Raw genomic sequence first — 20,345 nt, forward strand, 5'->3', positions numbered from 1 at the left:
AGCATTGTCTATTTTTGGTGCCACAGTGAGGGAACAATTCAACGTGTTGCTCTGCATTTCATAGCTAGGCTCTCCAGTTTGTTTCTATCCTCCCTTTTTGGGATTGCGCTTTCTTCTTGTATCAGATTTGGGCCACACTAGCATGATGTGAATAAATATTTATTCATAGCATAAGTTGCACGGCACCCAGCATATGATTAATTTTTTGATGGGTACTTCAATATTGACTTGATTAATTTTTTGATGGGTACTTCAATATTGACTTGCTTCCCTCCAGCCAATCTCATTACTTACTGTTTGATTTAAGCTGCTCCGTAGCATGGTATTCAATGTGTTCAGCAAAGTTATAGCTCACCTAAAGTTTGTTTTGAATTAGTGAGGATTCATTTACTCTTCCTCAATGAGGCTTTTTTGGGTCAGTCGCTCTGTTGTTTTATCAGAGACTTGCTCCCATTACTGCTCATAGTTTCTGTTAAAAAGGCGAACTGATACACATTTATTGAAAAAATTATAATCACATGTGCAAACAGATGAGTAAAAATTATCCAAAGTTGATACAACATCCACACTTATGCACAACTAGCAATAATAAAAAAGATCTTTCAGAGCAAACAACTTAAAGTCTTTGTCAAATCTAGTGAATCTGATATTGTCACCCCAGAAATTTGATTACTTCTCTTCAGCTGATATCTTATACATATAAGATTTAATAAGATAATCTCTGAGAATGTTTTAAAAAGATGAGGAAGGAAAAATGAAAGAACAAACTTATATTAATGTCCACAAATGGAAAAAGTGCATCAATGAAACTCAAAAGTGCAGTAACATACAATTTTACCTTGCCTCTGTCCGCGCCCAGTACCATTGTGCTAGGTTTTAATGAAATCAAATTGGCATGTTTATGCTAAATTAGCATTTCCTTTTAAGAAAGGATTTGTTTCTAGGATTTTATATATATATATATATATTATGGAAAAAACTTATTCCTGTAATCACAGAAATGTTTCTAGCAGAACCAATATATTGGGAAAAATCAGCTAGGTCATTATTATCGGTTTGTTTTCAAAAAATTCTTTCATTTTGGCAGTAGAAAGTATCTAATATAGAGACAAATAATTCCTACTTACAAACAAACTGGATGGTTAAAAAAGGAAAGAATCCAATAACAAATCTAGCAAGATCCCTACAAAGCTCTTCATATCTGCCATTCTTAGAGATGATCCTACCTCCGAAGTATTATAAGCACGAAGAATTGTAAAAGGTTGTGGTTTTCCCCGAACATCATAAAATACAACACGCCCACTATTAGTCCCAGCAGCTATTGTCAAACCATCATCTTTGAAAGCCAATGAAGAAAATGGTGCTTCACATGGAACACAAAACACGGGCTTTTTTACCGCTGGATCATATAAGTAGAGCTTCTTATCCAGGCCCACACTAACAACAATCTGCACATTTATAAACGAAATATCATACATGACTGCTTCTAAAACGGATGATACCATTAGTTTTCAAATCTTCTATTTTTAGTAAGGTTTATAGCAAAGAGAAAACAAATCCATTTTAGTTTGAATTTTTTCACATTCCTTTATGTTTTTTGGAATTTTTCCATGTCTCACAAATTATAGTGGAATGTTACAAGTTAAGCAACCTTATCATTGGAAGGTGAAAAACAAACACCGGATGTAGGTGCTGAATGTTGCTTTAACCAAGAAATCTGCAAAATTAAAAGTTGAGTTAGAATTCTTTATACTTGATTATGGCTTTAATGAATCAAATTTAGAAAACTCCTAACACAGTTTTAACCTTTTGCAATGTGAAAACAAAAGAAAAAAATTTTTTTTTTATTCATGCAACATACACTTGATCCATGAGTGTACATTATTACAAAATTTAAAGAAGAAAACTGGGAGCAAAAAACATGTTAGGCATTGACAACGAGATCAATATGAGCTATTACTAAACATGTATACGGCCTATAACATTTCAGTCAAACATTTTTGGCTGTTTCATTGGACCTGAAATATGGCATCTTGCTGGAAAACCTAGTCCTAATAACTGGTTACTCTATAAGGTGAAATTTGTTATACTTACGCAACTCAGACTAGCAAAAATGGACACAAAACCTTACCTAAATAAACAAAGTATTAAACACCATTAGAATAACCACTTTGAAGCCTTGATAGACTCCTAGACATTTATTTGCCCAATTATTTGTAACAAGCAACCTAAATGCCACTTAAATAAATCAGTTTAAATCTATAGTCTATACAAATCAAAAATGGATCTATTCATTCAGCACATATATCTGCTAAATACACATCATCTATGATATTCCTTTGATCTCCTAGCATATATTGCATCTAACCAAAGAAATATTTAACAAAATATTAAAGAACCCATTTCTGATATACTGACTAAATGGTAAATACATAATTCTGACAAGCAAATAAAATTATCTTGCAGATTTGTTTTCTCTGACATCCTAAATGCAGCATTTGACAAATTTGTAAGAATCCAAAAATTGCATTAGAGCTACAAGAATACTCAACGACTCAAGAAATTCACACATGACATTTCTTCCTAATGCCCAGAATTCTCAAAAAAAGAAAAACAAAAAAGATTCAGCATACCTCTTTGATATGATTTTCCATGAATGATGTCTTGATCCATTAAGGTAAACCTCTGTTGCCCGGTTCACTGCAAAAGGCCCCCATACCCAGCCCGAATGGGTTCAGGTCTGGGGGTCTGTTTCTGGATCCCCCAAAAGCCTTCCCAGCACACAGCTTGGATGTTCTGCACACATACATAGGACGCCAGGCAGTGCCCTAGGCAAACCTCCAATGTCTACCACAAGCATCAAACGGTAATGGAAAAAAGACCAGAACAAAGCAAAGGGGAGCATGACCTCCAATACAATGAAGGAATAAAACCATATCAAAGTCAAAATGTATGACTTTGGTGTGATGTCCCTCCAACATGGATTCACGGATCGCATCACGCCGCCACACAAACATGGTATAAGGATGAAGATCAAGCCCAAACTGAGGAATGTTGAACCCCCCATGAATGAGTGCATGTACATAACACCTCCGACTGTGGTTGCCAAAGCTCCAAGTGAACCTGAATTAGGACATGAACCTGATCTAGCAAGTGATGAGAATGCCTCTAAGTCATAAACAACCCCGCTCTGTTTTGTTTCTTCGAGTATTGTTAACCTACCCCGCCCTTACCCTAAGATAGAATAGTTTCTAATTTATCACCCTACTGAATAATTAAGCACCTCGGCTACCTTATTAGAATAGTAGGGTCCGTCCTACTATATCCTCCTAACTTCCCACCCCTACTTTAGCCCCATTATAATTCGGGGTGCGAGGGTGAATTGTTCTGCTCTACATCCAGCAATGGTCCAATTAAATCAAACAACTTCATAGAATAATAATATTGTAAGTCTTCAAAGGATCTATGAGATTATGCTTGAAGCAACCAAGATCAAAGAGACCAAAAGATAGCACAATAACAAGAGAGATAAAATATTTGATGAGAATAAATTGTATTCTAATCAAGATGCAAACGAGATCAACTGGATCATTATAAAAGCCTTCTTATAAAGGCAAGGCTGAGAGACGAGAGAGCACATAAAGATGAAATGTGGCTCAATGAGATGCAAGGGTAGGTAGGGGTAGGTAGGAGAAACAATAAAATATTCCACAAGAGGTGGATCACCCACCGAAGGTGGAATTATCACCCCACAATAAGTGGATATGATAAAGTAACAACAAGATCACACCCTAAAAGGTGGAAATTCTCCTACATACAGACTCCCAATGTATGCACACCTCCCTAAGTGTCTCATATGCAAACTACAATGTTATGCATGTACCTAAGTAAACTTAAGTAAAGTGTAATAATATCCAACATGAATAAATAATTACACCAACACCCCCCCTTAAGTGCATAAATAATTACACCAACACCCCCCCTTAAGTGCAACTTCGGGGAATGCACTTAAGTCTACAATGCAACTGAGCAATGCAAGATGGGTCCCGGCTACAAGGCCATGTTAGGTACCCATGTACAAATGCAAATGCAATCTCCCATAAAGCGGGGAAAGAGAGAAAGACCCAATGAGAAAAAACCCTCCCCCAAAAGAGAGATGGAAACTATACAAAGAACTCTCAAAGAATTATGTGGAGGACAAAACCCCATCTGAGTAAAAAGTCCCCCCCATATGAGAGAAGAGAGACTAGGTAGCCCCCCCTCAATGTAGAATCGACACCAATGGCAAAAGCTCAAAACTGAATGAAGCAACTACTCCATGAACGTCGAACAACGCTCCTCCCCTTAGGAAGAAACAAAACCAAAGGTATATCCATGAAGTCTCCCTAATCATGAAGGGAAGATATAGGAAAAAAACACAAGATGAATGGAATCTCTGAAAATTGCTCACGTGTCCCCATGTCATTTTTGAAAGTTACCCCCTCCAAGGGTGGTGTACTCATCCAAACTGCTTAAAAAGGCACTCCAAGATCTAGTGGAGAAGAATGTCGAATATGATCCAAAGACTCAGATGTCTCCTCTAAGGATAAAGAGACCTCCTCCAACTGTTGTACATAAGAATCCACAATAATGTCAACCTCGAAAGAATGATCATGTAGAGAATGAACAAGAGGGTTAGAGTTTTCCCTCGCAACAATCGAAGAAGGATCATCTTCATCAAAGAGAAGATGAATATCATCAATTTTGTCTCCAAAATTTGTAATGTAGGACTCTACAAACAAACCTACAATGTTTGTCAAGTACTCATCCCAATGAACTGAAGTTGGAAGACAACATATATCATGTTGCAATGAATCACAAGAAGGCAAAACTGTCGCATCATCTACATCATCAGGTGCAATAGGCGATGTGATATCAAGAGGAGGAGATAAAATGCAAGGCTCAAGAACGGGGTCACATGTGAGAATCCCCAAGTTCAAGTACCCAAAGTTCTCAAAATCTAAATCATCACAAGAAGTGTGATCATCATATGTAAAATCATCCTCATCAATAGGAACAAAATTTGAAAGGGAATATAACCGAGATGCATGATCCACAACCCCAGTTGCAATGATAGCTCTACTCTCCAAGTCTCTAATGATAATTGACTCAAGTGTGAACTCCACAGTTTTCTTTGTTGCCCCTTGTGTGATTTGATAGATGGAAAAAAGATTGTTTGTCAAATGGGGTACAAAACAACGCATCATTGGAGGAGTTATCCCCAATGGCAATAGATCATTTCCCAATCACATCCATGTATGTATGATTGTCCATCAAAATCTACGGCATGGTGCAAGGCTCAAATGTAGAAAACATAGACTACGAAGATGCCATATGATGAGAAGCTCCTGAATCTAGAAGCCATCTCCCTGAATCATGACTTGTAGTAGCACAAAGAGCTTGTCCTTTTCTTGTCCAAAAAGAGTGAGTCTTCCCACTTGTTGCTGCCATAAATGCTTGTCCTTTCCCCTTTGATTGTGAGGAAGTGAAAGGTGACGAATCCTCCTTCTTGTAGGCATTAGGCAAATCGACGTTGTTCTTTTTGAGGATATGGAGGAGCTCATCAATCTTCTTAGAATGGCAATGACACTCCTCGTGACCAACCTTTTTACAATAGGCACAAGTTGGTCTCTCCTTCTTTGGTGAATTGTCCTTCTTGGAAGAGGATGAATCCCCTTGTGGAGAATTTGGTGCTTTGTTCTTAGGCTTTGACTGCCATTTCTTCTTGTTTGAGTTGTCCTTTCCTTGATTTCCTTTGTTCCCTTGAGTTGCCACATATGCTTGAGACTTAGGAGTCTTAAGAATGCCCATGCTTATCAACTTAGTTTGCTCCATCATCAACATGTCTGTGAAAGCATCAAATGTAGGCATTTTGTAGCTTGAACCCATTGTCATCCTATGGGTTTGGAAACTAGAAACAAATGCTGCATATTCTTGTGGAAGTTTGCCCATCAAATTGTAGATCAATTGAGTATCCTTCTTATCAATGCCACAATCTTTGAGTTGTGCCCTCAACTCATTTGCTTTAGTGACATAATCTTGTATTGTATCAAAGTTCTTGGGATCTAACATGGCGAGATCACTTTCAATTTGATATCCCCTAATCTCATCAATTTGACCATACAAGTCTTGAAACTTTTGCCAAGAATCCTTAATTGTAGTACATTTCTCAATATGAAAGATGAGATCCTTTGATACATACTTTCTTAAGGTACCAATTGCCATGATGTTCTTAGTGAGCCAATCCAAGTGACCATTGGGATCAGCCTTAGGATCAGCGGGAGCAACAATGGTTCCATCAATGTAATGAGTTAATCATTTTTCCATTAGTTTACTCCATACATCAATTTTCCAAGTAGCATAATTATCTGGAGTTAAAAGAGGAAACTTAGGAGAACTCATAGAAGAAAAACGAAAGAACACAAGAGCACAAGAGACACCCCCCAAATTCACTCAATCAAAGTACTCCCCCAAAATGATGATTTTGGCACTTTATATGTAGTGCATGTACAATAGGCTACTTGTAAAGCAAGGCAAGGTGGACTTCTGATTTCAACTTTGCAATTGCCTCAAATAGGCTAAAAAAGACACCAACAAATACTGCAAGTGATCTAAACTGAGATCCAAGCCAAAATACAAGTACCAAATAGGCCAAAAATGACCAAATACTGAAAGAACAATTTCTACTCAAAATCACTACAAACTAATAGTAGATTATGAAAGTAAACGAAAAAATCATGCACTTTCAAAAAAAAAAGGCAACTGAAAAGGAGTTCGTATGAGCCCGAACAGAGTCCCGGAAGTTGCAAAAACGAGGATTGAAAAGGCGCAGTCACTGTCACAACCCTCCTTTATCACTTTTGGATTTAAAATACAACTCTATTATATTTTTGGATAAGCTATTTAAATGATTGAATGAATATTATAAAAGGATAAAATAATAATACACACACACACACACACATGGAAAATATACATTATTTTTTATTTATTTATTTTCCACATCCAATTATGGCACATGTTGTAGGAAGAATAAGAAGCTTCTAGAGGATTATCCACCACCTTGCATGTAACTCCTCTACTAAGTCTAATCAATTTGCATGAAGTCCAAAATTGGGAAAGAATCTCCTTTTTAATTAAATTTTCCAGATAGTGGAATGGAGGGAATTCTCTTATAAAATTATATGCAAGTTTCAAAGAAGGGAGTTGGTTATGTTTTGAAAAAAATTTCCCAAGTTTAGAAGTAGGATTCTCTTTGTTAGTCTCATTTTCGTTGCAGGAATTTTTAAGTTGTTGTTGAAGGTTTCTCTCAAAGTTGCAAGGAAGGATCAAAGAATAGCTAGAGGATTCAACTTCGAGCTTCAGTAAACCAGGGTCTCTCCTTTTATCATATGAGGAATTTGTATTATCCAAATATATAGTTTTTAGATTCTTTGGTTGAATATAGTATTCTGAAGAAATCATTTCTCAATTTCTAGATAGGGAGGAAAAAATCTATTTTTGTTTTCTTTAAGAAATGCAGTGATATAGTTTCTTCTCTTTTTTTTTTACAAATGCAGATTTCTCTTGCATATCTTATTTAATCTAATTTAAAAGGTAGAAAATCAGATTTTTGCTTTTCTGTTTTCTCTTAGATGATATTGAATATAAAAATAAATAAATCTCCCTCTCTGTGAATGAATAAATAAAATCTCTCTGTGAATATTGGATTGAACCTCTGTGAATATTAGTTAAATGAGTTGTATAAAATTTCTCTGTGAATATTAGCTGAATCTCTATGAATATTAGTTAAATGAGTTGAATAAAATTTCTCTGTGAATATTAGTTAAATGAGTTGAATAACTTTCTCTGTGAATATTAGCTGAATCTCTGTGAATATCAGTCGAACAAACTCTCTCCCTGTGAAATCTGAAAATAAATAATCTTCCTGTAAATAACTCTCTATCCCCCTCTCTGGACATTGGTTGAGAAATAGAATATAATCCCTCTGTGTTAACTTGTATTTCTCAGTTTAAACACCTACCTACTTCTGGATAATCTGTGCATCACTGGAGCAAATTTACTTCTCTGGTTATTTTTATTTCTCTGTTTTATTTCGTCCCTGGGATTAATATGATGTTCTCTCTTACATTAATATCTTCTTATGTATTCATACCTGTTTATGTATTCTCTTTATATTCAATTTAATATCCTGGAATGAACTATAAAATATATATATATATGCATTATGTATTAATAAAATTTATGCGAAGTGATTAATGTTTATAGTGCCTGTGCGTACCCGCTCGCAGGTGAAGGACGGAGTTAATACTCCGCAGGGTAGTGGGGGGGACCCGTGGGGTCCCACTCCCATTAACCCTTATTAATGCCAATCAAACATAGTTCGAAGGCAATGTTAGCTTTTAAAAAGAAATTCTTTTTTTCATATATGTTTAAAATTTTAGTTTATTTTAATTCCTTCTTTTTTTGTATATATATAAATCTTAGTTAATAAAATTTTTAAACTTAGGTAATTATTAGATTTATAACTAGTTTTAACAAATTTATATTAAATGATACTTAGATCTTCTTAAGATCCACTTAGCAATTAAATGATTTGAAGCTAAATTCTATGTTGGGATTAGTGGTTTTATAAGCAATATTCTCGCATGTAACTTACCCTACCTTCACTTCATTCAAATGTCTTTACATTGATTTCAATTATTGGTGTTCCCATCTTCATGCAAATTACACGTTTAATTGTTATTATGCAAGTTACCTAACTGTCATTATTATGCAAGTTATATTCAAGTTTTGAATAATAAAAATAATTTTAGTTATGGTTTTATTCCATGTCATTCATCAAGTAGTTATTTCAATTAATTGAGCTTTGCAATGACTAAATATACGCGTTCAATTCATAATTATTTTTCAAGCTTGATGTTTATCATAAGTTAAAAAATTAAATAAAGGAAGTTGGAAAACCAAAACCTAGTAGCGTTCGGTATATACAGTGCCTCTGGGTCACGCTTACAGGTAATGCCGTCGTGTTGAACTACTGCACTTAACGCCTAATAAAGCTACATCAACAACTCTGTGGCATCGTCCCTATAAATTGTCGGTGAGTAATAAGGGACACTTGGAAGTTAAATCCAAGGGGCGGGTAATCCCCCTTGGATCGATAATTTAATAAGATAATTCTAAAACAATCTTTCATTCGCTGAATTAAAATATAGTAAACCCCTATAGGGATGATGAGTGAAATGCTTTTATAAAACCGATTTAATCTCGAAGAATTATTGTCGATTGGCAATTGGTCAAGGGTGACGCTCATGATAAGAATTAGGATCTAGTTGTTTTAGGCCACAAGCAATAGGCCATCTTGAGCTTTTGCTTAAGCGCTACCATCGTGGGTAGCAACCGCAGAGAAACTATCTGGGACATTGACCCTAGAAAGGGTTGCGTACCCACTAATCAGTTTACATCAAACCATAGAGTAGAAAATAGAACTACATACTTTACGCCTTGATCCCGTGCCGAAGCGGGTATGTAGGCAGTCTTGGGATGGAGTTGTCCCTCGTACTCAGGTGTTCGTGGGTGGGGTCTAGGCTTGGTAAAAGAAAGATTGAGTAAGAATCCTATTTTGAAAGATAAGATAATTAAAATTGGAAAAAGGTAATTCAATGCATACTCGGAAGGAATCTCGTATGGATTCGCTTGACTTCCCGAGGCTTTAAGCCAAATTCCGAGGCGGAATTCAAGCTTGTATTATGTTATTCAATTACTCCTAAGGACGGCGACCTCGGTGCACTTTTGTTAGAAGAGTGTAGTACTTAGCGAGTGGCTCAGGACCCGAATGGTCCCGATGAGTCTAAGTCTCTGGCCAGAGCACCTCCTATCCTGATTGGATAGATGCCTACCCCGCATGGGTAGATGCCTATCCCGATTTGGATAGATGCCTACCCCGTATGGGTAGATGCCTATCCCGTATTGGATAGATGAAATCTTATGTCCCGTATGGACAAGTGCCTAACCCGTATGGTTAGATGCTCATCCCGTATGGATGAATGCCTAATCCAAATGGATGGATGCCCAGAGTATGCGATTGAATCAAATACAAATGATTAAATTTAACAAAAAAAAAAATGGTCAAATTTTGTTGGGTTAAATATGGTGGGTTATTACAGTCACCAAAAACTGAATATTCTGAAAAATTTGTCAACCCAAATCAAAAAATAATACCACCACGTGAAAGTACACAAAAAATTGCACTCAAAAAGGAGCCAAAATGAGCAAGATATAGACCTTCAAAGTTGAGCCAAAAATCAAAACTACTCAACGGAGAGGGGTCTTCAAAAATTTCAAAAAATGATGACGTCAGCAAACCACTGGGTTAAATTTGACGGTCGTATGACTATCACAAAACCGTCGTGCCCCTTTTGGCTAATCGTACGAATGATGACGTTAACAAGTGCAGAGGATGATGTCAGCAGATCACGTGGTAGAATCTGATTGGGTCCGTACAGTACGAACTTGTTGACGTGTCTTCTTGCTGAGCATACGGTCGATAACATGGTTGTTGACTGTGCAGGTGACGTGTCAAATGACTGGGCGTTGACTGGATGCTGACATGGCAGCCGTACGTCTGTGTGGCTTGCTGAATAAGCGCCAACTGGGCGCTACATGGACAAATCAATTGCGGCCACGTGTCCACCTGCTAGTGAAAAATCGTCGCGTGGGGTAATCAAAAGGTGTCGGGTGGCGCTGTGCTATAATTAGTTTGTTTCCCCATAAGCTATGCAAAGCATATGTTCAAAAGCACTCCATCCTTATTTCCCCATGTTGGTTCCTGATCAATTCCAACACTTTCCTTTCATGCAGATGAACATACATAACCCAATGAACTTTCCTTTCATGCAGATAAATATTTACATTTAAATGTTTAGCTATTATTTATTATTTTAAATGTAAATGTGAAAATATTTTACTATTTTAAAATTATGGAAATTTATATAAGTTTTAATATTAAAATCATCTTAAATATATTGACACACAGATAAAGAGAATTGTTGTATCCAGCCACACACATATATTAATATTGATATTTTTTTATATTAATAATTAATTTATTAATATACTAATATATTATTAATATTAATATATACTATATTTACATATTTCATATATTATACTTATATTAATAATTTAATAATACTATATTTATTTATTAATAATATATATTAATAAATTAATTATTATACATACATACATATAGATAGATAGATAGATAGATAGATTGATAGATAGATAGATAGATTTTGGATCGACAAACCCAAAATGAACCTGTTGACGTGTATTTTGTACACTATCAAACACAGAATAAAATACTCAAGGGTACCTTATCCTCTCTTGAGTAAAGCCTCTGAATGCTGAAGATATCGCGACAAGGATCAATCAGGGTGACTTCAAGGTTCTTCGTTGTAGGATCTCTACGTGTGGATAAGCTCTCTGTGGTATGATGTGATTTGCTGGAATCACAAGGGGACTTACACTTGATAACTGAACTTTTGATTTGCTTTGAATATTGCTGGAACATAGGATTTTACTGCCTTAGATTTGAAAAAAGAAAAAAAGATGAGGGCGAGGAAAGGATCTAATCCTAACACTAAGAATGTAAGAGCAATGAATGATCTTTGATGAAATTCTAACTAAGTCTTGTTTTGACATCACAGGACCATCTCCACAAGGTTAGTGCGATCTTCGAAGGAAAGCTTTATGATGTTCAAATCATCACTGCAGGCATAGACACCATCAGGTTGATGCATATCAATGAAGAAGTGACAATTGAAGTTAAGCTTAAGCTGAATGATTCCAGTTGACTACACAAGGCAAGTCTGCAATCAACAAACTGCTAGTAGTATGGATATACGAATTTCACCATCAATCAAGCACATTTCTTCCACTCATCTAATAACATGAAATCAAATATGAGAAGTATAAAGACCATGCAAATTGTCGAATCGACCCATAAATTTCACCATTTCTTCAATGAAGTTTTACAAGTCTCTTACAACAACATCTTGGCAACAATCTTTGCCTTCTCTCTCTACTCTACTCTAATTGCTATTCTATCAACTGCTAATCACCTTCTAACTACTCTCTACTTACTAAATCCCTTCTAACTCTCTAACTTACTGCCTTTACAAAATGAAGAGTCGGGGCTTATATAGTGCCCACAATACAATTCAATGGCTAAGATCAATTCGAGATCAATGGCCAAGATTCAATAATGAAAACCCTAATTAGGGTTTGTTACAACCATTACATAACATTTAATGCTTGACCAATGATAAAATTACATTAATTGTACACATGTCTTCTATGGAAAATTCGACCAATGGATAGCTGGGGTAGGTACATCGAAGTTTGTGCCACCTTCCATGAGTTAGGTACATTGAATCTAGACATGCTGAGGTGGACCACACCGACTGGAGAAGTGATGACTAGGATACCACCTTGTCTGACACTTGTAACTTGGTAGATATTCGATTTGATGTTGTTGAGAAGCTAGCTTTAATTAATTCATCTGGAACTATCTGCTTCTTCAACGAACCCTTGCTCTGACTTCTTTTGTCTTTGATGTGCAGGATGTTGATGTACCTCGCCTTGAAATGCTGGATTGGAAGAGGTCGTCCTTGTCGATGCTAGGCTAGAGGAGGTCACCCTTGTCCTTGCTTGATCTTCTTGGAGGAGAACGTCCTTGATCTGGCTTGATTTTCCAACTCTGGGATCTCCATTTGATGCCTACACAAAATATTAAAGTTAGTCTTTTGAGTATCAAACCTTAAAGTATGAAATTTAAGACCTTTCAAAGGTAAAACTTAAGATATTAATTTGAAAAAAGTCATGATAAATCAAGAATTATACATTTTCAAATTAATCATGAATGGAATTTGGATCTTCAAGACTTGACTTTACAAAATTGCAATGGGATCATAATAAGTCTTGAATGAGATCTTCAAAAAAGTAATTCTTCATACCTTCCCTTTGAGTATTTAAGTACAAAACCTTGAAAAAATGAAGGAAGAAAACCGGATTTTGATCGACAAGCTTAGATTATAGTCCTCCCTTGGATGAATTACGCCTCCTCTAGCTTGGAAAAGAACAAATTCCACTAGCCTCCTCAAGATCTGGAAATTCGCCTTCAAATGTCTTCAAAAAATCTGGAAATTATCCTCCAAACTAGCAAGAAATACGCCTCTCCAATAGCCTTCAATATGAATTTCGCCCCCCTTAGTCTCCACACTTAGTCGAAATTCGCTCCACTCCAGCTAGATTTCGCACCTTCAATTAGCTCTCCAAATTCGCACTTGAAAGGATGATTGAATGATTTGGATAATGAAAAAACACCTCCAATATATAGAGCGCTCACCTTCCACTTACCCATGAGCCGACTTGGCAAAATAGGCTAAAAAAATAAATAAAATTGCAAAAAGGAGAGGCCGACTTAGCAAAATAAATAAAAATAAGATCTCAAGTGCTCCATTTTCAATTTTAATTTAATAAAAAATTAATTTTAAATGCCTTTATAAAAATTCGATTTTTTGAGGCTCAAAATTAATTTATTAAATGCCAATGTGATTTAACTTTTTCAAATATTTTGAAGTTAGCAATTTGGCATTTAATGCAATTTTGGAGGATATTAGCGCTTAAATATGGTAAAAAATAATGAATGCCACTAACTTCGCCCTGGTCCCTTGGAGAGGGCTAGGAGCGAACTTTTAATTTAGCCCTTGCATTCCTTATTTTCCACGTTCAAAACTTCATCTGAGCTTTTAAAATGGCATTTTTAATTGGAGTTTTGAGTTTAATTCCACTTGATCTCAAAAAGGGACGTGCCTTTAAGACTTTTTCGCCCTAGACCCTTGGAGAGGGACAGGAGCGATTTTTACTTTTGCTCTTATTCCTTTGTCTTTAAATTGCCAACTCTCGTTGTGGGGTAAGCAATGATCCCTTTCATTCATTCTATGCATGCTTAACTCGTTTTTGCAAGGCAAAATAGGTGTTCCAAAGCTTTTCGCCCTGGTCCTTCAGTGAGGGACAGGAGCGCTTTTCCCCATTGTCATCAAAATTTGTAATCTTTGCATCTCAATTCCACCTCTAGGCATTTTAAACCTCATTTCAAACTTATGTCAAGGCTTAGATTTGTCCAAACTTGAAGAGAAAGGGTGGATATTAGGTTTTTCACCCTGGTCCCTTGGAGAGGGACAGGAGCGATTTTGCAAATTCAAGTCTATCCGTCCTTTGCTAGCCCTCCAAATTATCTTCAATGGGCTAAACATGCCTTCTTTCATTCGTTTCAATCACAAAACTTGTTTTGTCCTTGCAAGAAAATTGCACTTTTGGAAAATCGCTCTAGACCTTCAGCAAGGGACAGGAGCGCCTTTTGTCATCTTGGTATATTTTCTTGTTTGTGGACCACTCAAATTATATTCAACACACAAATCATGTTTTTCTTGATCTCTTCAAATCATAAAATCATTTTGATCTTGCAAAAATAGTGCAAATTTGAAAATCAAGCTCCAGTCCTTCAGTGAGGGATAGGAGCGAATTTTGTCTTCTAGGCCAAAATGCTTCACTTCTCACCATGAAATGTCTTTGCTAGGGAAGATTTCATCTTGTTACACGCCATGAATAAGAGTTCAAGTCCAAGAAAGGTCTAAAAATGTGTATATAAAGAAAATCGCTCTGGTCCTTCAATGAGGGACAGGAGCGAAATTACCCTTCTAGGCAAAACTCCATCATTTCATTGTCTTTAACCAAATCTGGATGCTTTATCACATTCATTTCGTCCTCCACCATGCCTTTGATATCTCAATTTGACCAAACAAGGTCAGGAATGACTCCAATAAGCCTTTTCGCCCTGGACCCTTGGTGAGGGACAGGAGCGATTCGCCTTGGTCCTCCTGAGAGGGTCAGGAGCGAAATTCGCTCTGGATCCTCAGTGAAGGACAGGAGCGAAATTTGACTTTTTGAACTCTCTATCAGGATAATTTTTATGGAATATAACATTTAAGTATAAGTGACTTATACTTTAAGTTATATTCCATATATACTTTCAGGATGTTTGAGAGTGGTTTCAGACCTCCAGGAGTTATATTGCAAAATCTAGTTTTTTGAGGTTTTTTAGTTTCCAGACTTAGTCAAATTTCAGGATTGGGACTTTCAGACCTAGCCAAATTTCAGGATCAGGACATCACTCAAGCCGGACCTGCTATCCATGTGATCCCCTTGGCGACACTCAAAATGCAAAGGCTAACAGACAAAACCCTAAAAGACCTAAAAACAAACCCTAAAAAGCAAAAAAAAGCAGGGGTCCCCATTTGCAATGGGGCGATGTGTGAAAACGTCACAACAGAACCCAACCCCAAAAAAAAATTGACTAAACCCACAAGCCAAAACCTCGAACCTGAACTAGTACTAGGACTGGTAACTTAGCTTTTACATCAAAGCCTTTCCAAAACTCCAAAGTTTACAAGATTGAATCACTTTCTTAATCTAAAAGCATGCTTTCCCTAACATATCCATTCTTAACCTTCAAACATTTTTTTTCAAAATAAATGTTAAAGTAAACAAGTACCTTCCATGTGGTGTAACATAGTTTCAAGCAATCCCAAAGGTTTTCCATTCCAATAAAAAGACAAACTTTGGAAAACTATCTCATAGTGAACAAATATACAACACATGCTAGAATCTCAATCCATCATGATCCTATATGTGCTTTACATCAATAGTAACCATTCAATAACAACGAGTTGGCAACTTGGCCTTCACACAGTTGTGGAAGCACTTAAAGCTCTTATTGATTAAGACATTTATCAAAATTAGAAACTTGTGCTTACTACAAGAGTGTAGTCAGCATTCAATATTTGGTGTCATGCCCCCTCCTTGATCGTTATATATATCCTAAATGAAGTAATTATTATTATTAATTAATATAATAATAACAATTAATTACTATTTGAATTTTTATTGAATATGTTATTTATTTAATATCTAATAATATTCCGAAAATATTCAAATAAAAAATAAATTAATATTATATTATAAACATAATTTATATATTATAAATTATAATCATAAATTTATTCTTAACCATAAACAAGTGCAACGTCTCTAGAACCGAACAACTAAAAGAAAACTCCTTTATATATAATATAAGACATCAAGGAACTCATACAAAGACATAGGAAGAAGAAAACAATTACGATAGTCTCATTAAAGATGACTCTATGGTTAATAAAGATTATTATTAAATCAAATATAAATAAACTGCTGTTGTTGTCAGAGATTGTTCCCTCATAATAGACAGTGATATTCAGTAATGTAAAAGTTGATAAAACTAATACAAATTAAATAGTTTTAACTACTGATTTTTCATCTCTTTCAACTAATAGATATTATAAGTATAACATTAAGTTTATAGAGTACCAATGATTAAGATCAAACATTAATAAAACTCAGCGATTAAGAACAACGATCCATGTGTTTGCACGTAGCAGTTTAAAAGGGCACGTCAGCAACTTATTATAGTAAAGATATTACAGCGATTATTTAGACTAGTCAAACATCAAGGGGCAAGCCCGATAAGTTTAATAATGGAATGGTGTGATAAAATGATTAACACACACCCACGGTTTATCAATACATGAAAGGATGCGATTATATTACAGACTTAATACTAGCCGATCTGTTAAGGCAAAGACATAGCCAATGAAGAGGTAATCATAATAATAGCTCTTACATCCATTGCACCCTTACCACAAGCTACTAATCGATGATCATTTGTCAGTTATTATTTAATCATTGTTTGATCAGAGTTGATAAAATCGTATTGTAAATAATTAACAAATGAAATGCTCAGTTCCCTTCATCGGTATTGTTTATTCGAACTCCCTCTTATAGGATGGTAATTAATGTTCTCTCTGATAGCGATAATGAGGTGTGGATATTAGATCTCCCTTCAGTCCGTACTTGTTGGAGGTATTGGAAGGTTGTTGGTATTCTTTTTGATATCTTATGGCAACGATCGTTTGATGATTGATTTGTCTTCCAATGAGCAATTAAGGATAGATAAGGCAATGTTGAAGGGGGGGGCAATGATCAACAATTGCCAAGAGACAAGAGACGTGTCTCTTAGAACATTCTATCCCACCATATATAAAGACATCCCATCCATTTGGAAAAGGGGGGAAGGTGTAAGGAACACTGTGAACAGCAACAAGGAACTGCAGACCAGAATTTACTACTGCGGGTGCAGATAAGTAAGGATGTCACAATGTATATATAAGGGAATATAGTCAATAAATATTCTAATATATATATTAATGAATATCAATAATAAATATTTTAATATATATATTAATGAATATTAATAATGAATATTAGAATATATATATTAATAAACATTATTAATAAATGTTTTAACACATATATTAATGAATATTTTAATATATATATATTAATGAATATTAATAATGAAAATTTTAATATATATATTAAAGAATATTAATAATGAACATTTTAATACATATGTTGAGGAATATAAGTAACGAACATTTTAATATATATGTTAACGAATGGTTCTTAGGTGTTAATGAATATGTATGAACATAAGTAATAAATACATATCAATGAATAGTAGAGATATATGTTGAAGAGATCAATGTGAATATTGATTAATAAACACTTTATGAATATATGTTAGGGAATACATGTTAAATCAGGAATTTGTAAATGTGGATTATGGAATGGAAAATAGTAATCAAATGCAAAAATGTATTATAAATGTAATCACATGTTGGAGGCTATAGGGAGGAAACTCCCTTAGTCTAAGGAAGGGATTATGATAATCCCTAGGGCAGTATATATACTGAATACCTATATGCATATGTATGGCTTGGTTGACTAAGTTCACCAAGAAGAGACGGATCTGGCCGGTCCCCTCTGAGGACTTGGATGATGGAGGCATCACCCAAGGCAAGGAATAGACAAGGGTCTTCCTTGAAGGGCTTGGAGGTTACACCCAAGAGAGGATTCGAACTCAACTTCGATTTCCTGAAGGGCTTGGAACCAAGGGGTTCCAAGAAGGCGAGCTTCACGGCCGCCTAAAGACATACTTTCATATGGCATTCGTATCCTTTTTATTAGATGAAAATTATGATTATGTTAATTAAGTATTAAAGTTAGATTGCAATTTAGATTACTTATATATATATATATGTTTGTTGTGTTCTAACAATCTGTTTTGCAGGTTAATGATCTCTAATCAGTAGGGACATTACATTTGGTTTCAAAGCAAAATTTTGGGATACAATCTTTAGTTCAAGATGTAACTAAGAGAATAGCGCATACCTACAAGATGACTAATATAGGCATACAATTGCATTTAGATAACAACAAAAGCTTCAAGATATACCCCAAGATCATCGTTGCCACTTTTGGGCATATATCTCTCTACGGTGGTCCAAGATCTACCAAATTGATTACTTCCTTCTTCCACCCCATCACAAATATTAGAGGCATTAAGTGTGTTTTGGAACTATTTGGTCACATATAGATGGGAGGCAAATTAGGGAGACGTTGTTCTTCCTTGCAACCTACAATGACTAAGACTCCTCAACACCAAGGACCCTCTGACAACCCTCTCACAAGAGATCTCAAGGGGGTAAGCTCATATTATTACTTTCTTCTTTACAACAAGTAATCCTTTGGCTTTAAGTGTTAAGAGAGGTTCCATGTAGGCTACTAGTTAGGATTGTCCGGCACATCCCCCTTAGCCCTAGCAAATATTCTCAAACTTTACATTAGTGCTCCTACAACGATTGATGATAATATTGTAGGCTCTTCCAACACATCCCGGATTGCTTGTACCTAAGGTTGTTCATTCCTTGCTTGGGTGGCCTTCCTCTACTTCCTCTACTTTGCAAGGTATTCCCCTCTCAGTCTTAATTACATTTACACTATTTTGTGGAATAACCCTTGTTTAGTCTATTTTATTGGTTTTCCTGTTTTTTTTTGGCTTTAATGTAATTGCTTTGAATCTACGACCCATTTTACCCTAGTTCTTTGCTATCATAACTGTTCCAGTCCCTTTAACCTTGGTCCTTTGTGGGAATTAATGCAATCTCTTCCTTTCTTTCCTTATAAAACTCAGCTAGAAGTACTATGTTTTTAACATCAGCGTTAGAAGGTGCAATTTCAGTACCAACATGATAAAATGATGCTGAAAACCAGGTAATATTTTGCAACATTGAAAGCTCTTGCATTAAGTAGTTAGATATCTATGCCTTCTACTATAATGTCGAGGCATGCTATTGCCCAACTTGTAGAAGAGATGATCTCAAGAATGTTAAAGCATGAAGAAAATAAATACCTGGCATCATGGCATCTGAAACCATCGCATCTCATACAAAATAATACTGGTGGTTGCACTAATACTTGAATCACAATCTTATTGTTTTCAACAGAATGCAAATGCCAATTGAGTGGCTCGCAAAAGCCTGAATAAATAATCCATTTTGTGAATAGAATTCTAATCTATATAAAAGCATTCTCCTAAAGGACAAAGTACAAACAAATTATCTGAAGAAAGTGATTACTATTTTTGTCTGTATTCATAGCACCTAAAAGTGCCACATCTCACACAAAATTATACAGCCAGCTGCACTAATATTCCAATCAGTCTTCGTGTTTTGGACAAAATGTGAATGCTAAGAATGGCTTACAAAACGTTGAATTAAAAAATAAAAAAAAGAGTTTGTGAATTGAGAACTCTCATCAATGCACTATACTCTTCAAACATTCAAACTAATATGTGAAAAAAGTGGTTACTATTTTTATCAGTATATTCAGAAGAAATAAAAAGTCATCCTCATTCTTATACAACAATCTTGATGAAAAGAGTGGCATTTAAAATTTAAAGTTAGCAACACAAAACATTCAATCTAATCTTAATAAATCCAACAACAGAGCAGAAATGTAACATAGACTACATATTATAATTTGGAATTATCTCAAAAAGTTATACAGATGATAAGTCATAGAAGAAGATGAAACAGAAAATTCGTAAAAATATCCATGTTTGCATTATTGCACTGCATACTCTAAGCATACCTCATGTTGAACCCTTTTGCTTCAATAATGGCAATGGTACCATAGCTTAATGTACAGAAAGGAAACTATCATATAGAAGAATAATAAAATGTTCAGATCAGTTATGAAGGTCTTGTCATAACTCAAGGCATTGCCAATAACAAGTATAGCCA

General features: G+C 35.3%; 1 protein-coding gene across 1 annotated transcript in view; it reads right to left on the reverse strand.

Annotated features, from left to right (window-relative positions):
- The window catches only part of LOC131043459 (protein NEDD1), a 106,210-nt gene that overhangs the window by 30,694 nt on the left and 55,171 nt on the right, over positions 1 to 20,345 (reverse strand). The window contains exons 5-6 of the mRNA XM_057976658.2: positions 1,652 to 1,717; positions 1,227 to 1,448 (exon numbers count right to left, since the gene is read on the reverse strand). Coding sequence (XP_057832641.2) covers positions 1,227 to 1,448; positions 1,652 to 1,717 — 288 coding nt within the window. The remainder of the gene's footprint in view (positions 1 to 1,226; positions 1,449 to 1,651; positions 1,718 to 20,345) is intronic.

This window comes from Cryptomeria japonica, chromosome 11, assembly GCF_030272615.1.
Source record: "Cryptomeria japonica chromosome 11, Sugi_1.0, whole genome shotgun sequence".
NCBI lineage: Eukaryota > Viridiplantae > Streptophyta > Pinopsida > Cupressales > Cupressaceae > Cryptomeria > Cryptomeria japonica.